The sequence below is a fragment of the Mustelus asterias genome, chromosome 1, assembly GCF_964213995.1.
Source record: "Mustelus asterias chromosome 1, sMusAst1.hap1.1, whole genome shotgun sequence".
NCBI classification, from domain to species: Eukaryota; Metazoa; Chordata; class Chondrichthyes; order Carcharhiniformes; family Triakidae; genus Mustelus; species Mustelus asterias.
In genome coordinates, this window is record NC_135801.1 from 80,518,692 (window position 1) to 80,537,291 (window position 18,600).

General features: G+C 40.8%; 1 protein-coding gene across 6 annotated transcripts in view; it reads right to left on the bottom strand.

Moving 5' to 3' along the window:
* The window catches only part of wdfy3 (WD repeat and FYVE domain containing 3), a 363,659-nt gene that overhangs the window by 121,650 nt on the left and 223,409 nt on the right, over positions 1–18,600 (bottom strand). For all 6 annotated transcript variants that reach the window (XR_013498143.1, XM_078213959.1, XM_078213927.1 and 3 more), the window contains 7 exons: positions 18,119–18,336; positions 16,853–17,043; positions 11,956–12,090; positions 9,544–9,723; positions 5,528–5,761; positions 2,724–2,823; positions 690–850 (listed from right to left, as the gene is read on the bottom strand). Coding sequence is in view for 5 of the 6 variants with exons in the window: in XM_078213959.1 (XP_078070085.1) it covers positions 690–850; positions 2,724–2,823; positions 5,528–5,761; positions 9,544–9,723; positions 11,956–12,090; positions 16,853–17,043; positions 18,119–18,336 (1,219 nt within the window). In the remaining variant the exon portion in view is untranslated. The remainder of the gene's footprint in view (positions 1–689; positions 851–2,723; positions 2,824–5,527; positions 5,762–9,543; positions 9,724–11,955; positions 12,091–16,852; positions 17,044–18,118; positions 18,337–18,600) is intronic.

Genomic DNA, 18,600 nt, shown 5'->3' on the forward strand with positions numbered 1-18,600 from the left:
TGTGGTGGTGCTAGGAAGTAGTGATGTGGAAGTAAATCCTGCCAAAATGAATTTAGGATTGACTACTACCCCTAGCCAGAATCTACAACAAACTGATTTCACAAATTAGTTCAATCACTTAAACATATCAGTTTAACTAGAATCCTGGATGTATACTTTGTGACATGGGCAAAATAAATGATCACTTAATTGCTAAAAGGTTCCAAAAAGTGAAAGACCATTGGAAGTATAAATTACTCCGTTAACAGGGTCGTCAAGCTGTTATAACAATTTTAACTTTCTACAGTAAGGTAATTCATATTTGCAGCACAAATGCTACAATTTCTTGACACTAGGTAGGAGATTGACAGCAAGCTACTTTTTGGGGAGGTTCATTGTAAAGTCGCAAAAATTATTTCAAAATTTGTTGGTTTGCAACTTGTGGTGCATTTCATTCTTGCCTCAACGCATTGGATTGATTTTTTAAAAATAAACCACATGAATAATGGCACTTGCCTTGAACTTATTTTGTCAACAAATTCTGAACCGTTATCTCATCTCAGATGCTGAATGGTCTCCAATGAACGTCCAGTATTCTGTATCTCCCCTTTTCATTTTACTACATCTAAATATAATTAGTTCCATTTTATATTTACATATTGGAACATCAGTTTACTTTTTCTTTACACTCATTCATGATATCAACTTACCTGTCCTATCAATTGAACAATAAAATCAACCACCAGTTTGGACTCCTTGCTAAATATGCCTTGCCAAAGCTTATCCACAAGTCGCTGTGTAAAGTAAAATACATTGTTCACTAATATGTTGTAACTTCCTCCACTGGTAATAGGTAATGTTGCATCTTCACCTGCAAGTTATGAAAAAAATACCAAAAATATTCTGTTATGCTACAGAATGATGTATGATAGTCACAGCAGAATACAGCATAAAGTTAATACATGCATTCATTTCAATACCATTTCTATTCAAGACTAAAATTTGTAGCTATGTGTTTTGTTTTAAAATGGCAAGTTTTTCTTTGTAAGATTATATTGAGATGAGGCATCAAAATTATCATTTCCTTCAATACTTTTCAAACACTAAGTTTATCTATTTGCCATGTTAAAAGTTGCCCTGGTTAGGTGTGCATGAAACATTTTGATAAAAATACCCGGTCAATAATAAGAACATTTGGCATTGTTAAACATTTGCATTGCTTCTTTTAATCCATGGAGCAGTACTTTATATTAGCTTCATTAAATATTGCAACATCATATTTTGAATATGACCATGATTACTGAACAACTAGAATTTTAAGTAACTGGACTGTATTATCCATTTCGGGAGATGACTTAAATTCACCGACAAGGGGTATAAATACATAAATGCACAAAATATTTTTGCAGCAGCTGTGACTCAGAAGCAGAAACAAAGTTCAAGATTGTATGCCATGAACTCCGTGAAAATGGCCAGTGTAGAATGAACAAAAATATCATGATCATAGAGAAATACCAACTGCATTCAATCTTTGAGTTTTTAAACAAAATCTGGATTCTCAGATTTTTAAAATTTATTCATGGGAAATGGGCATTGCTGGCTAGGTCAACATTTATTACCTATCCCTAATTGCCCCTGAGAAGGTGGTGGTGAGCTGCCTCTTGAATTGCTGCAATCCACGTGGTGTACGTACATGTACAATGCTGTTAGGGAGGATTTTGACAGTGACAGTGAAGGAATATTACCAGGTCAGGATGGTGTACGGTTTGCAGGTGGTGGTATTCCCATGCATCTGCTGTCCTTGAACATTATCGTGTGAGAAGGGTGAAAGGGTGCAGAGGAGATTTACAAGGATGTTGCCTGGATTGAGTGGCATACCTTATGAGGATAGGCTGAGGGAGCTCGGTCTTTTCTCCTTGGAGAGACGTAGGATGAGCGGAGACCTAATAGAGGTATATAAGATGTTGAGAGGCAAAGATCGAGTGGACTCTCGGAGGCTTTTTCCCAGGGTGGAAATGGCTGCTACGAGAGGACACAGGTTTAAGGTGCTGGGGGGTAGGTGCAGGGGAAATGTTAGGGGGAAGTTTTTCACACAGAGGGTGGTGGGCGAGTGGAATCGGCTGCCGTCAGTGGTGGTGGAGGCAAACTCAATAGGGTCTTTTAAGAGACTCCTGGATGAGTACATGGGATTTAATAGGATGGAGGGTTATAGGTAGGCCCAAAAGGTAGGGATATGTTCGGCACAACTTGTGGGGCCGAAGGGCCTGTTTTGTGCCGTAGTTTTCTATGTTTCTATGTTTCTAAAAGCTGAAACATGTTATTTTGCCGAAACCTGTGGGCAATTTTCTAAATTGCCAAAAAAGCATTGGTATTTAAAAATTATGTAAATTGAGCAAATGTCACGTTAGTGACAATGGAAACCTATTTTCATATGTGGTCTTTAATTCAGCACTAGAATGTTTGTGATTGCTAAACCTTAGATTATCACACTTATTTAAACTGTGCATTCATACAACTTGCTACTGACATCTACTGGTAGGCTTTGTATTGTCAAAGGTGTTCAAAACCAAAAGGTGTTCCACGAAAACAACTCCACTTTATAAGTAAAGCCAATAAAACCAAGATATAAAATAACCTGAAAGCACAGATTCATACATATTTAGCACTTTCTCTGAACAACATTTTGTTGGGAAATAAGGCAGTTTTTCTTCAGCACTGGCTGAAGGAACATTATTCAGACCCACCTAACAAAACGTCTGCTGCGAGTAAGTGATCCATCACACTGTCCAAGATGCAAGTTTGAAATTCTTTTTGCTGAGCCCGCGTTGATCTATCAGGTGATGCCTTGTAAACAAAAACAAAAGTCACAATTAAGCTTTTCATTTTCAATAAAGCACATGCCACAGTTGTTGTTGAGAAGAAAATCACTGTTTAATATTAGACAATAGAACATGTTTGAGGAAAACAAAAAAATGATGGAAATATTCAGCACCTGCAGAGAAGGAAACAGAGTTAATGTTTCAGAACATGGAAAAATTAGAAACGTAACAACTTTTAATGAGGCGCAATGAGGAATGTGGAAAAAAAAGAGGGAAGATCTGTGATTGGGTGAAAAGATAGGAGATGGGGACAGTGTGGTTGATCATTTACTAGCGCAGATGTTTTGTTAAGTGGGTCTGAATAAAGTTCCTTCAGCCAGTGCTGAAGATAAACTGCGTAATTTGCATAGATTCCAACAAAACATTGTTCATGGAAAGTGCTAAATATATATGAATCAATGCTTTCAGATTATTTTGTATCTTGGTTTTATTGGCTTTACTCATTTAAAAGTAGAGTTGTTTGTATTGCAGGTGCTTTTGGTTTTGCATGAAAAAAGCCAATCATTTTGATAGCCTGTACCAATACAAAGCCTACCAGTAGGTGACAAAAGGGTTGGTGGAAGTGAAAGGGAGTGGTAATGGGACAATAAACAAAGGATGGATCCAGAGGAGGTATATATGGCAAAGAAAAGCAAAAACAAGAAAAGCAAGATCAAGAGCGAAAACTGCAAAGGAAAGGAGACAAAAAGGTGGGGGAGGTGGAGGGGGGGGGGGGGGGTGGAGGGAGGGTGGGGGTGCAGGGTCGAGATTATGGTATAAAATTAATGAACTGTGTTGAGTCCAGGGGCTACAAAGCGACTAATCAAAAGGAGAGGTGCTGTTTCTTAAGCCTGGTGTTGAAAGAAGCACACAAACTGCTGCTTCGTTTGAAGGGGTGATTGGCACCTTAGGAGAGGTAACATGACAAGTATTACATTGCCTGCACTTGCATCGAAAGGTGATGTAAGAAGAGCCAAGGCTTTGGAGATGATCAAGGGGTGGATCGGTGTGTTACAGAGGAACAATTCTTTTAGAATGCTGAGAGAGGAAGGATGATGTGCTTGGTGGAGGGTGAACTTCTCAATATACAGGCTGGTAGAGTTGAAGTGGAGGAGAATGGGAACACGATAGTGGTGGTGGCAGTGGTGGTGGGGGGGGGGGGGGAGAGAGAGAGAGAGAGAGAGAAAGAGGGGGGACGGGAGTGGAAAGGGTGAGAGCAGCAGTGTTAGAAATGGATCGGACATAGTTGAGGGCTATAAAAATCATTGTTGGGTGGGTGCAGGGGGAATCCTTGGTAGAGTGAAAAATAGGACATATCAGAGGCGCTGGTATGGATCAGAAAGGATGCAACAGAGACAGAAAAACTGAGTGAATGGAATGCAATCCTGAAAGGATATGAGGTATCATTAGTGTGATGATATTGTGCCTTTGACAAATGCATTTTATCATGTTTCTTGTGAAGGGTATGTTTAAAATTCAGCTCTGTTTTACAGTGCCGTTTTGTCTGGGCAAGAGTCAGCTCCAATGTTGAGAATGCAGGATAATGACTGATTTTAGCTAGCGGTGTGTTTGTCTAAACAGAGTTAATGCACTTGTGTTTACTTAGGTTTCCTTTGGGGTTTCAGAGAAGGTTTTGATTAGGTTGATTGACAAGATTCAGGTTAATTTATGTTCTTTAGGGAAGCAAATCTGCCGTCCTTACCTGGTCTGGCCTACATGTGACTCCAGAGCCACAGCAATGTGGTTGAGACTCTCAACTGCTCTCGGGCAACTATGGGTGGGCAATAAATGCTGGCCAGCCAGCGACATCCATATCCCACAAATGAATAAAAAAAGAGACAGTCATGTGCTAATGGGAGGAGCTAAGCTTGCAGGGAAGATGCGCAGTTTCTCTTTTATTTTAACACAGCTGGTTTTCTGCCTGGTCCTGCAAGAAGCGAGAGGTGCCTTTCTGTTTCTCTCTCTGGAGGCTGTTGTTTGGGGCTATCAGAAGACAGGTGTCTCTCCGTCTCTCTCCAAAAAGCTCTAGGACCGCTCACAAGTGCAATCATGTAAGCCTCTGATTTTTGCTAACTGACTTTGAGGAAGAGTTTTAAGTCTACAAGAGGAATGTTGCTAGAATTGGAACTCAGAGATAGGTTAGCAGTTAAGAACTGTATCTTGTCACATTTAAGTATTGTTCAATTAAGAAATGTTAAACTAATTTATGCGTTACAGTTAAACAGCATTGTTAAATAAAATTTGTTTTGCTAAAAGCTTCCTAGTGTGTCAATAGAAACACACCTGGAGTGAAATGCATTAATGCAAAAACAGCAAATAGTTGGGGTCTATTCTAACCTCCTGATCGCGTACCTTAACATAAGCAATTTCTGAACTTTTACTGACTTCCAAGATTCAAGTCAGTTGAGAAATAGTCAATGGTCTGAGCACTGAACAAACGCACACATGCGCATGCACACACACAGTTCCCTGTTTTATTCAACCTGACACTGTAGCTCAATTTTGTTGACCAGATATTAGTTTGTAAACTGGTTGAGGTTTTAGTTTGATCAAGTCAGCTGATCTCTTATTTAAGCACTTATTGATGGAGGTGAAAGAATGAGAGGAGTATCTAAATGGTGAAGTAAACAGACAATTGGCGATAAAAGATTTACTTATACATTTATTATTTTAGATTAATCAACACTTACCTCTAAAAGCAGGTCTATGAGAGTAGTCTGTTTACTAGCAGGTGCAAGACATAGATTTTCTATCACAAGGACACGCATGAAGTCGAAAACAAACTTCCTGGCAGGATGGTTGGTGAGGAAAGTCTTTGCTCCCACATTACAGTATTCTGATTGACTCCTGTTCATGCCAGTATCACCTGCAAATGCCTTGAATTCTTCAGCAGGAGAGCCAACATCATCATCAAGATCACTTACCTGAAGAAAGACAGCACATCATTTTATAACAACTTCAATTTATATTGCATCTTTAATATAATGAAATCATAGAATCCCGACAGTGCAGAAGGAGGCCATTCAGCCCCATCGAGCCTGTACCGACAACAATCCCACCCAGGCCCTATCCCTGTAACCCCACGTATTTACCCTGCTAATCTCCCTGACACTAAGGGGCAATTTAGCATGGCCAATCCACCTAACCTGCACATCTTTGGACTGTGGGAGGAAACTGGAGCACCCAGAGGAAACCCATGCAGACACGGGGAGAATGTGCAAACTCCACACAGATAGTGACCTGAAGCCCAAATTGAACATGGGTCTCTGGTGCTGTGAGACAGCAATGCTAACCGCTGTGCCATCATGCCGCCCCTTATTAGAATTATCCCAAGGATAATTATAAAATTAAGTATGACACCGAACAACATAGGGTGATATTAGGTCAGATGAACAAAAGCTTGGTCAAAAAGGTAGGTTTTAATGAGTGTCTTTAAGCGGAAAAGCAAGGTAGAAGGTGGAAAGGTGTGAGAAGGGTATTTCAGAGTTTGAGGTCTAGGCACAGCCATCAGGTGGAGCAATTAAAATTTGGGATGCCCAAGAGGCCAGAATTAGAGGAACGCAGATCTGAGGATTGTGGGGTTGAAGGATACTACCAAAATATGGAGGGGTGAGGCCACGGAGGGTTTGAAAACGAGGGTAGACATTTTAAAATTAAGGGGTAATTTGATGGCGGAGACATTTAATCGTGCTGAAAAATAGCTAGTGGGAACTCCACCATCTTCTCACTTCTACTCTGATTAAGTCTGTGGCAGGAAGGCTCGTGCACAATTTCTCTACCCTATCAGCAATTGAGGCCCTTAAGTGGGTAATTAATGTCACGAGGTACTCACCATGTGGGAAGCCTAAAAAGTAAATCTTTGCAGGCTTCCAGGGATGTCCCTCATTCAAAGGCACTCAGGGCGGAATTTTCTCACCCTGCCAGTCATGAGAATCGTAGCAACGGTTTACTGACCTCAGGTGGGAATTTCCAGCCTTGGGGCGAACACAGCTGGAGGGAGAAGGGGGCCCATTGAGAACCACCCCCTGTCCTTGCTACCAACCCTGCAACTCCCCACCTCCAAGACCTGCAACCCCCCACTCGTCATCACTTGATCTATGACCTTGATCCTGTGATGGTCCTAGGCCATTATTGGCAGCAACCACTGCCTTCTAGCGGCACTGTCGAACAAAGAACAATTTCCCACCCACCAAGAGCAGAATCCCAGGGAAGGCTCGCCCAATTGCCTGCATTACTGTCCAGGTAAGTGAGTGACTGGCACTTAATTTGGTGGGTCTTCTTGACAAGAGGCAATGCAGAGCTCTCGCCTGCTCTCCAGAAATTAGGCGAGGCTCCTGTCCTTTACAATGAATTTCTCCCAGGGTGTTGTTTGACTGGGAACCAATGTCGGGCAGAGAGCATATGGGTGATAGGGAAACAGACTTGTCGTTAGATGCAACATGAGGAACTGATCTTTGGTTAATCTCAAGTTTACAGAGTGTAGAATGTGGGAGACCAGTCAGAACTATGCTGGAAAAGCCAAGTGTACATGAAGGAACAAATGAGGCTTTCAGAAGCAGATGAGCTGAGCCAGGAGCAAACGCAGACGATATTACAGAGGTGAATTGGTGTTCTTGGCAATGGCATGAATAGGAGGTCGGAAGTACATCTCAGGATCAAATGTGACACCAAGATTGCAGACATCTGGTTTAACCTCAGATTGTGGTCGGGGACAGGGATGGAGTCAGTAGCTTGGGAACAGAGTTCTAAGCAGAGACTGAAAACATTGGTTTCAGTCTTCCCAATATTTAATCGGTAGAACTTTCTGCTCATCCAGTACTGGTTATCAGATAATCAGTATAATAATTTTGTAACAGTGGAAGAGTTGAAACCTGCAACCGCTACCACCTAGAAGGATAGGGGCAGCAGGTGCAAGGGAACACCACCACCTGCAAGTTCCTCTCTAAGCCACACACCATCCTGACTTGGAACTATAGTGCCATTCTTTGACTATTGTTGGGTCAAAATCATGGAACTCCCTCCCTAACAAAACTGTGGGTCTTCCTCCAACACATTGATCTTCTCAGGGCAAATGAGGGATGGGCAATAAATGCTGGTCTAGTGCCCCAGCCAGATGTAGTGATGGATGGCTAAACCATATCCTTTCAGATTTGCATCCCTTGTACTGAGGCAACAGCCAGGATGAGAGTAATAGCTTTATTAGGACTAGGATATCAAAGGTGGTGGTGAGGATGTGGTTGAGTAAATCAGTAACTGCTGAAATTTTGCAGTAAACAGAGAGCCAAAGGCTTGATGGTTTGGATTTTGAAAGCGCAGCTGTAATTGAGGAAATGCTTTTCTAGAGATGGATACAGGAGGTAGGTTTGGGGCAAGGAAGGGAGATGTGGGTGGTGAGTGATTTAGGTAACAGACAGCTTTACCCGAGATTGATACAACAGGATTAACAGGACCAGAGGATGACGTGATCATAGGATAGCCATGAAAGTGGGCTGAGGAGTTTATACGGAGAAAGAATGAGGGCAGAGAACTCAGAGGAAAGAGAACAGAATGAGTTAGAGGCTGAAATCACCAAGGATGATGTGTCATTCAGTGCAGAGGCTGAGAGAGGCAGTGAAAATATATTGTTGTGAAAATATTAGTTGTATATCTTACAGGTCTGTAATAAAGTTTGCATAATACTAATATTGGGTGACTCCGTGGAGTAGGAATGTTCTCGCCATGTCTGCATGGGTTTCCTCCAGGTGCTCTGGTTTCCTCTTATAGTCCCAAAATGTGTAGGTTAGGGGGATTAGTGGGGTAAATGCGTTTGGTTACTGAGATAGGGCAGTTGTTGAGCCTAGGTAAGATGCCCTGTTAAAGAGTTGGTGCAGACTCGATAGGCTGAATAGCCTTCTTTTGCACTGTAGAGATTCTATGAATATACTATGTTTGTAGGCTTAATGAGATCAAATTTAGTGCAAGTTTCATTCTCCCAAATGGTAAAAATGAAGTTGTGGTAAATAAACTTAATTTCAGCTTGTCAGACATTTGGTTAACAAGTTAATGGAATATTCATCACAACAATTGCATGCAGGCCAATAATAAATTATAAACTGTGCCAGTTTGGGACCGAGGTGCAATTATCCATAAGGAGATTTTTCAAGTTGAAGAAACTTTAACGACATAATAAAATAATCAAACATTCAAAATCTATCATGGTGCTCAGTTAATAGAGCACGGATAACTACCCAAATGACAGTGATTATGCTCCCCCACTCCTGCCTTTACCAAACCATCCCAAGTAGTCAGTTTCAAGTAAGCAATTGGATGGGAGTGGCAGGGGAAGGTAATTATAAAAGTATTTCATTTGTGAACAGTCCATTAAAAGTTTTTATCCTGTAATTTTTATAATGCACTTTATTCTCTCTCTTGGCTGCTTAATTAACTGACAGCTTAATAGGGGCTGTTGCCCTGGTCAAAACACTTTCCTTTTCTCAACATGTTTAATAACTCTGATTTTCCTCTGGCCAATCAGGTCTCCTTATCCACATTACGTTCATCACCTATGTATCTCAATACCAGGATGTAAGGGAGACATAAATTAATTATGTGGCAATTAATAAAAAAGAACGATGCACTGTTCACAATGCCATTACATCTTCATTTCATTCACTTCGCAGAACTTTGTGACAATGACTTAATCATTTAACAGAAGTTAAACACGCACCATTTCCGAATACGGCCTGATGTTAAAGGGAAAGACTGTCGCTGCAAAAGCACAAAGAAATTCTGGGCTTGTCCAAAGAGGAACTAGATCTGGAACATTGTGATACAAGTAACGAAAAAACTGCATCAAAGTAACTGGGTATTCTCTAAGCCAAGAACCTTCTTCTTCAGACTGCCAGGGCTGTGGAAAGAAACAACATATAAATACAAGGAAAAATCTTTAATATTTAGTATAAGTTGGCTCTCAATGTTTCTCCTATCAAGCTTGTCTAGATTTACAATGTAATTTATATTACATAGTTTGTTGATAGGATTCAGACCAATTCAAGTTGAAGTGTGCTGTTTTTGCATTCAATTTTCTGAGGATAACTTATTTTTCTTTACTTAGGGTACAAATCTTAGCTGATACAGGAATATGAGAATGGCACCAGAATTAAATTGAAATGTTAGAATAGGGTCACAAAAATTCTGACAGCTTTGGAAAACATCCAGGCAAAACTGAAATAAAAGGAAACACCAATTGCACACTAGTGACTTGAGTAAAATGCCCAAATCCTGTTTAATAGCTTGTGAAGATAGTGCTGGATGAGGAAGAGTGTTTTCTGTGCAATTCCACGCCTTAAACAGAGAAGCAAACTTTGGGTTGTAGTTGGTCATTTCTGTCACAGCTTGTGCTGAATGATCTTTGCAGCCAGCCTTGTAGCTGATAGCAAGGCTCTGTATCTTACCCTTTGCTAATTCAGAACCTGTAAAGACAGTGCCCTATTGGCACTGCCAGTTGAGTGCACCAGAGCCTGCAGATGGAATTGATGGCATTTTGGCAAGTACAACCAGATTATAATACTTCTGAGGAAGTATGGCTGGTAGCCATTCATATATCTTTGTGGTGTCATGTTGTCCCAGTTTCCTTTGAAAAGAGGAGCCCCAATGTGTAATAATTGGCCAGACTCTTTCGGCCTGTGTCAGCAGTCCACCTACTGGCGCAATCTTGTGGGAGATGATCAATTAATGTTCACTGTTCAATCATGGACAGTGGGTGGTATATGGGTGCTGTTAGTCAATGAAAGAGTCTGACAGAAGGGTTGGTCAGCAGCCGCACTGGGAGATGCAAATGCTGCTGAGGAAGCAGGAGATCTAGGGTGCTCCTCGAAATGGGACTACTTACAAAAGTGTCCACAGGGAGTAATAATAAAACACCACTCAAAACTGTGGGGTTGCTTAGTGTAGAGCAGTGCAGAGCCACTGGAGAATCCTGCTTTGCATCACTCTTAGGAAATGGATGTAAATTGGGACCTTAATCACCTAGACTGCCTGCCTCCATCGACTGGGTTGCTGATTCCAGAGGCAACCTGCCTCCGTAAACTCTTCTGAAGGCAGGACCACGTGAGGGAGTCAACCCTTTGGATTTCCCCTGCTTTCTCAGTCCCACTTCCACAAATCCCATCTTGAAGGGACGGGGAAAGTTTTGGTCATCGTCTCCTAAACTGCAGATGGGGTGTGTTGGGCACAGAGTATCTTACATGCATCTAAACCTGCCTGTCCTAGGTCGCCAAAACATCATCTTCCAAATACCACAGATTAAGGAAATTCCCATTGAAAAATCCACTAATGGCAAAAAAACCCCAATTTATTTATTTTTTTACAAAGGTTCACAAGAACTCCAGTGTCTGCAGGAAACTAAATTTACACGCAGTTGAATAGGTGATTTAAAATATTAAACATTAAATATATTTATCTGGGCGACTGACATCAGTTCCTGATACAGCTGAGACCCTAGTAGTGATGGATGTCTATTTCAAACTGGTATTTTTAGACATTTGGCCCTCTATACTTGATCAAAAGACGACATGCAGAACAAACAGACACTCTGTCAAATGAACATGTACTCAAAGTTACTCAACCCTGTTCCTAAGAAATAAAGCTACAATGTAGAATGAAGAACTGGTGGGAAATAAACCACCCCCATTTTCAGGTATCAGCCATGCGATTTACACACTAAAATGGGAAGCAGCAAAAAATCTAGGCTGATGCTAATGGACCAATATCAAATCTAGTCTCAATATTAGATGAAACAACATTCTAACTCAAATAATGCATTTCAGAATATAACTTCTTGAATATATGTTTTAGTTAAGGCTAGAGTGAAACTATTTTTGACTATAAAGCTTTAGATGCTTCCTAATGCATTTGCTCGGAACTGTACTTGTGTATTTTGGGCTGGGATTTTATATCAATCAACGGAAGTGAAGAACCCCATCAACCCAATGCTTATGGATGAAATACGGCAAGATTGGATATGGGTTGAGACAGATTAGACTGAAGCAATGAGCATACATCTTCAAAATCAAAAAGTTTTACTATTTTATCCAAGTCTTTGCGGTTAGGAAGGTCAATTTAGTTTTTGCATACTTACAAGATTGAGCATACTCCTCAGCATTCCCAACAATAAAAAAGCAGATTCTGAACATACAGTGTGAACAGATGCAACCACTGTCCCACTCGAAGCAGGAACACCGAAGATAAACGTCCAGATAGAATCCAGATCAAACTGTTTTAAGAAAGCACATGGCAATATATTTAGCTACCATCGTGAACACCTTTTTCTTAAATCTAAGTATGATGCTACTTAGTATTAAAATTATTTCATTATTTTTCAAGTAAACGTATTATTTACAGGCTACTTTGTTTTTAAGTTCCAATGATAGGAAACTAACTTCAGAGCTCAGAAAATTGTCATTTTTACATGGGTCAACTGGTTTAGTACAAACATACCTACATTGTTTAATAGTTAAACTTAACTCAGATTATTCTAGCCATCTTTTGCTATGGTGGATATTAGAATTTATATTCACATTTTTATAATAAAACTATTATTGTATGTTGTTTTAAAAAAAGGGGAAAAGTTGGCACACCATGTTTTATTTGGGTCAATAAGCGATATTGGCAAAAGGCACAACACCAACTTCTATTTATACTGCATCTTTAATGGAATGAATCATCCCAAGGCACTTCACAGGAGCATAATAAAACAAAGTATGACACTGAGGAACTCAAGGAACTATTAGGTCAGAAGAACAAAAGCTTGGTCACAGGAAGTACGTTTTAATGAGTGTCTGGGAAAGAGTGGTAGAGAGTTGAAGACGTACAGTGAGGGTATTCCAGAGCTTGATTCCCAGGCAACTGACGGCACTGCCATCGATGATGGAACAATTAAAATTTTATAGACAAAAGAGGCCAAAATTAGAGGAGCACAGATTTCATGGAGAACTGTGGGATTGGACGAGATTACAGGGAAAAAAAGAGGCAAAGCCATGGAGGGATGTGAAAACAGGGATGAAAAGTTCAATATCAAGATGCTGCTTGACTGGGAGCCAGTGTCAGCAAGCAGTGGGGAATTTGCTGCAAGCTAAGACAAGGCTAACAGAATTTTGGATGACCTCAAGTTTGCATAGAGTAGAATGCAGGAGGCCAACCTGGAGCATGTTGGAATATTCAAATCTACAGGCTACTTCTACCTAAACCTGTTGCGGTACATTTAAATTTGAAAGTGAAACAGGTGGAGTAGAAAGTCATGTAATTTTCTGTGGGGATGCTTGTTCATTCTGCAGTTCTTTCTGAAATTATTTCTCAGAATTCCAGCAGCTTCTTCGGGAAATACGTTAATTTAATTGCAAGTCCAAATTGTATTGGCATAACAGCAACAGCTGACTGACACAAACCTGCTTTATTTTTGCCATATGCATGAAAACAACACTAAAATGCACTTGGACGGTCTAAAAGAGATAGTATATTGATCTAATGTGGCTGGAGAAGTAATAATAGGAAACAAAGCAATGGCAGAGGAACTGAATAGTTACTTTGCATCAGTCTTCACGGTAGAAGACACTAGTGGGATGCCAGAGCTCCAGGAGAGTCAGGGGGCACAGGTGAGTAGTGGCCATCACTAAGGAGAAGGTTCTGGGGAAACTGGAAGGTCCGAAGGTGGATAAATCACCTGGACCGGATGGACTACACCCCAGGGTTCTAAAAGAGATAGCTGAGGAAATTGTGGAGGCACTGGTGGTGATCTTTCAGGAATCATTGGAGGCAGGCAGGATACCAGAGGGCTGGAAAGTAGCAAATGTAACACCGCTGTTTAAGAAAGGAAGGGGGCAGCAGACGGGAAATTATAGGTCGGTTAGCCTGACTTTAGTCATTGGCAAGATTTGAGAGACCATTGTTAAAGATGAGATCGCAGAGTACTTGGAAGTGCATGATAAAGTAGGACTGAGCCAGCACGGCTTTGTCAAGGGGAGGTCATGTCTGACAAACCTGTTAGAGTCCTTTGAGGTGGTAACAGGAAGTTAGATAAAGGAGAACCAGTGGACGTGATTTATTTAGATTTCCAGAAGACCTCTAACAAGGTGCTGCATAAGAGATTGTTAAATAAGTTAAGAGTCCACAGTGTTAAGGGCAACAACCTGGCATGGATAGAGGATTGGTTGACTGGCAGAAGGCAGAGAGTGGGGATAAAGGGATCTTTTTCAGGATGGCAGCTGGTGACTAGTAGTATGTCTCAGAGGTCAGTGCTGGGACCACAACTTTTCACAATATACATTAACGATTTGGAAGGAGAAACTGAAGGCACTGTTGCTAAGTTTGCAGATGTTACAAAGATATGTAGAGGGACAGGTAGTACTGAGGAAGCGGGAGGCTGCAGGAGGACTTGGGAGATGGGCAAAGAAGTGGCAGATGGAATACAATGTGGAAAAGTGTGAGGTTATGCACTTTGGAAGGAGGAATGGAGGCATGGACTATTTTCTAAATGGAAAAATGCTGAGGAAATCAGAAACACAAAGGGACTTGGGAGTCCTTGTTCAAGATTTTCTTAAGGTTAATGTGCAGGTTCAGTCGGCGGTTAGGAAGGCAAATGCAATGTTAGCATTCATGTTGAGAGGATTAGAATACAAGAGCAGGGATGTATTTCTGAGGCTGTATAAGGCTCTTACCCCATTTGGAGTATTGTGAGCAGTTTTGGGCCCCATATCTAAGGAAAGATGTGCTGGCCTTGGAAAGGGTCCAGAGGAGGTTCACAAGAATGATCCCTGGAATGAAGAGCTTGTCATATAAGGAACGGTTGAGGATCTGGGTCTGTACTCGGAGTTTAGAAGGATAGGAGGGATCTTATTGAAACCTACAGGATACTGTGAGGCCTGGATAGAGTGAACATGGAGAGGATGTTTCAACTAGTAGGGAAAACTAGAACCAGAGGGCACAACCTCAGGCTAAAGGGACGATCCTTTAAAACAGAGATGAGGAGGAATTTCTTCAGCCAGAGAGTGGTGAATCTGTGGAACTCTTTGCCGCAGAAGGCTGCGGAGGCCAGGTCATTGAGTGTTTTTAAGACAGAGATGGATAGGTTCTTGATTAATACGGGGATCAGGGGTTATGGGGAAAAGGCAGGAGAATGGGGATGAGAAAAATATCAGCCATCAGCCAGACTCGATAGGCTGAGTGGCCTAATTCTGCTCCAGGTCTTATGGTCTAATGACAAATTTAATACCAATAAAACAAAAAATAAATGACTCTTTTTGTTTTGATTTCAAGAAATACTAGCAATTCCTAAATTGGCTTCGGTCTGTTGCCATATTTTCCACTCAATGCCATACTGGACTTGTACACTTTAAAATGGAACACCAGTAAAACAGGGAAATAAGAATACTGCAACTGTTTTTTTCTTCTGGGTCTTCTGTGCTCTGCAACCTAGCAGTACCACTGGGGAGACGTTGGCTGCTGCTTATATAGCCACCTGAGGCTTTTGATCAAGGATGGACCCAGGTACAGGCGAGTGATAGCAGAAAGGAGATTGCAGGGTGGGGGTTATTGAGGGAGGGCACCACCACTCACTACCTCTGTGATCCTGCAGCCTGATGTCACAAGTTTTTTTTCTTCTTTTGGTTTCAAAGATTGGAACTGCCAAGATTTACAGCATTCATTAAGGCTTCGCCCTAAATGGCGAAAATAAAAAGCCCTTGTTCATTTGTCTAAATCCAACAAAAAAGTTTGTTTTAATTTTCCAGATTCAACATGTTCAAAGTTCGACAAACATAGTGAAAATGTTGGGCAGAATCCTGTGTCCTTCCCATGAAGAGTTTGGTGATGGGGAGGCATTTAATTGGGAAGGAGAGTGGCAACTTCTTGCCTCAACCCTAATGGTTGGGGAGCACAATAAGCAAACTCCAGCATCTTTGGTTGCATGGTCTCAGGGACTGAGGTGGGATGGGGGAGAAACGGTTCTGTGCCCATGTTCAAAGGCACATAGTGTGTTATCGAAGGACCCAGCATTGGGAAGGGGGTTGGTGGTGAGAACCACACTGGCTGCTTCTTTCTGCCATCACTCACCTGCACCTGGGTCCTTCCTTGATTAAAGGCCTCAGGTTGCTGTACAAGCAGCAACCTACAGCTCCCCAATGGTACTGTTTGGTACAGAAGACCAGAGAGGAAAAAGCAATTCCAGTATTCTTATTTCCCCATTTTCTTGGTGTTCCGTTTTAAGGTATACAAGACCAGTTCAGGCCAGTATTCTTATTTCCCCGTTTACTGTTTTTTCTTCTGGGGAGCTGCCAACCAAAGGCAAGAGGGTCCTTCATTCCTGGGATCCTTGGCACTAGTCTAAGTGGCTGTGTGGCACAAGATGCCATTGACCTTCCCAAAAACAGACCACATAATGTCCCTGCCAGCAACCAGGACATCCATCGCCTCTACTGATTAGTCTATTACTCACAGAACAAACAGCAGCAAACTTTTAACAATAAATGTACAGACATTGAAGCAAGAGAGTAACTTGTATTCCTGGCAGTTTATAGGATAAAATATCTCCTGACTAGTCACCCAATGCAGATACCAGATAGAATTAGAATGTCATTGGTGCTGCATTATAAATGAGGTGTAAGAATTTCTATCTAGGCTTTAAAATTAAGCAGGTAAATTATTAAATGTAGTCACAGTTCAAAGCACTTAATTGCACTGGATTGAAAAATAATTTGCCATTTCCTATTCCATTTGATTGCCATATAAAGTCATTTTCATCCTTTAAGTTAAGCCCATTTGCTAAATGTCTTATCTCATAATTGAATAAGTTACAGATCCCATACAATTTCATCATTTTCAAGGACAGGATGGAAAAGAAAATACATATTATTCCATGTTAACTGGTTAACATGTTAACTAGAGTTATGACTCTGACACAGTCATAGTACTTTAAATGGATAAAGAAATGGAGTCCAAATTTTAAACTAAAATGAATAATGATTAAACTATGAATTATATACCTGCAGATTTTCTGGCAGTTCAGTAACTGGCTGCTGGAGGAAAAGAGCCATCAACAGAAAATATAGTTCAGGCACATTGGTATGTTTGGGTAAGAACGACTGAAGAATAAAGAAACCAGGGACATGACAAGCATCACGGTTTATTTCACGCACTGTTGATCTACCACCAGCAATTCTGCCAACATTGAAACCTGAAAATGACAAGTTAAAGATATTTTTATAGAAAGATCAGTGGCTTTTCTTTTGCTACATGGTATTTTCTAAGACAAAATTATCTCTCTTCATTTGAGAGAAACATATGACTTCTGCTCGATACTTCATGCCAGCATATCAAACAGAAAATTTAAATTGTCGTAAATGAAGAAACTTTTTATCCTAACATGGTGTGCAGATCGTACCCGCATTCAAGCTGAATGAAGCAAGATCAGTTTTGCATCAAACCAAGTTTTTGGAGTGGGTTCGTAGCTTTTGGTAGCCACGACACGCATATCCCAACTTCAGGGATATTCTTACAAATTAAGGAAACCTACTACACTGAGTTGAACCAGACTAATTACTTTCTCTGGTCACAAGAGTGTTTCTACAATTGCACTTATGAGCAACTGCCATGCAAATGCTTACCTGTGAAGTTCTGAGAGGGATTTCCAAAAGCACCATTGGGCTTACACCCCCCCCCTCCATCCCCAATAGTCAGAACATATTGCTGTATCTGTTGCAAATTTAAGCCAGTTTGTGAGGTAAAACAGGGTTCTATATATTCAGGAGATATCTTTATAAGGCAGCAAATCACTTTTTTTATTTTTCACAATGTGAAGGTCATTGGCAAGGTCAGCTTGTATTGCTCACCTCTAGCGTTAACAAAACTGGTGTGGGAATGGAATTACATACAGGTCAGACCGGGCAAGGATGACAGTGTTCTTTCCCAGAAGAACATTAATGAATCAACTGGGTTTTTACAACAATCTATAGAACTTCACAGTCACTTTTAGAGATTATTAGTTTTTTATTCCAGATTTATTTTTCCATAAGCTGAATTCAAATTGTTAAATGATCGTGACAGGATTTGAACTCGTGTTATCTGGATTCGTAGTCAAGACCTTTGGATTCCTCATGCAATAACCTAACCAGTACACTATGGTACTCCACACTTGATTCCTTTAAGAGAAACTACACAAAAGTTAATACATCATATGCAATGCAGAAAGCAAACAGGCAATATTCCAGATGTACCAGCTACACTGTGCAATAGAAAGATTTCACACATACCTAATACAGTGCCAATTTTATTTGTGAGAACAGAGTCAGTCTGGTCGAGCCAGCCTCCTCCAGAAAGCCCTTCTTTAAACTTGGCAAGGATTGACTGATTGCTCAGCAATACAACAAGAATTCTCATTGCTGCAGTGACAGTAGTGGGATGTAAATGTTCTTCCATGAACATCAGAAGCCAGTCAAAACCCCAAATCTTCACCAATTCTTCACATGCTCTATGGTTTGATGTTGCAGGTGTTTTGAAAGGAAAAAAAAAACAAGTTCAAATCTCTAACAAGAAGAAATGCACAGAATGTGGGTAAAAATATTTAACTAAAATAATAGAAATGCAGATGGCATGTGTAGTATTTAGACTTAAACAATACCAAAATTAGCAGCCATGAACCTTGGACATTCATGAAGAGCATGTGGCCAGCTGCAAACACAATAAGTCAGAGTTTCTCGATGTTAAGCTGGTTGTTGGTATTTACACATACCCA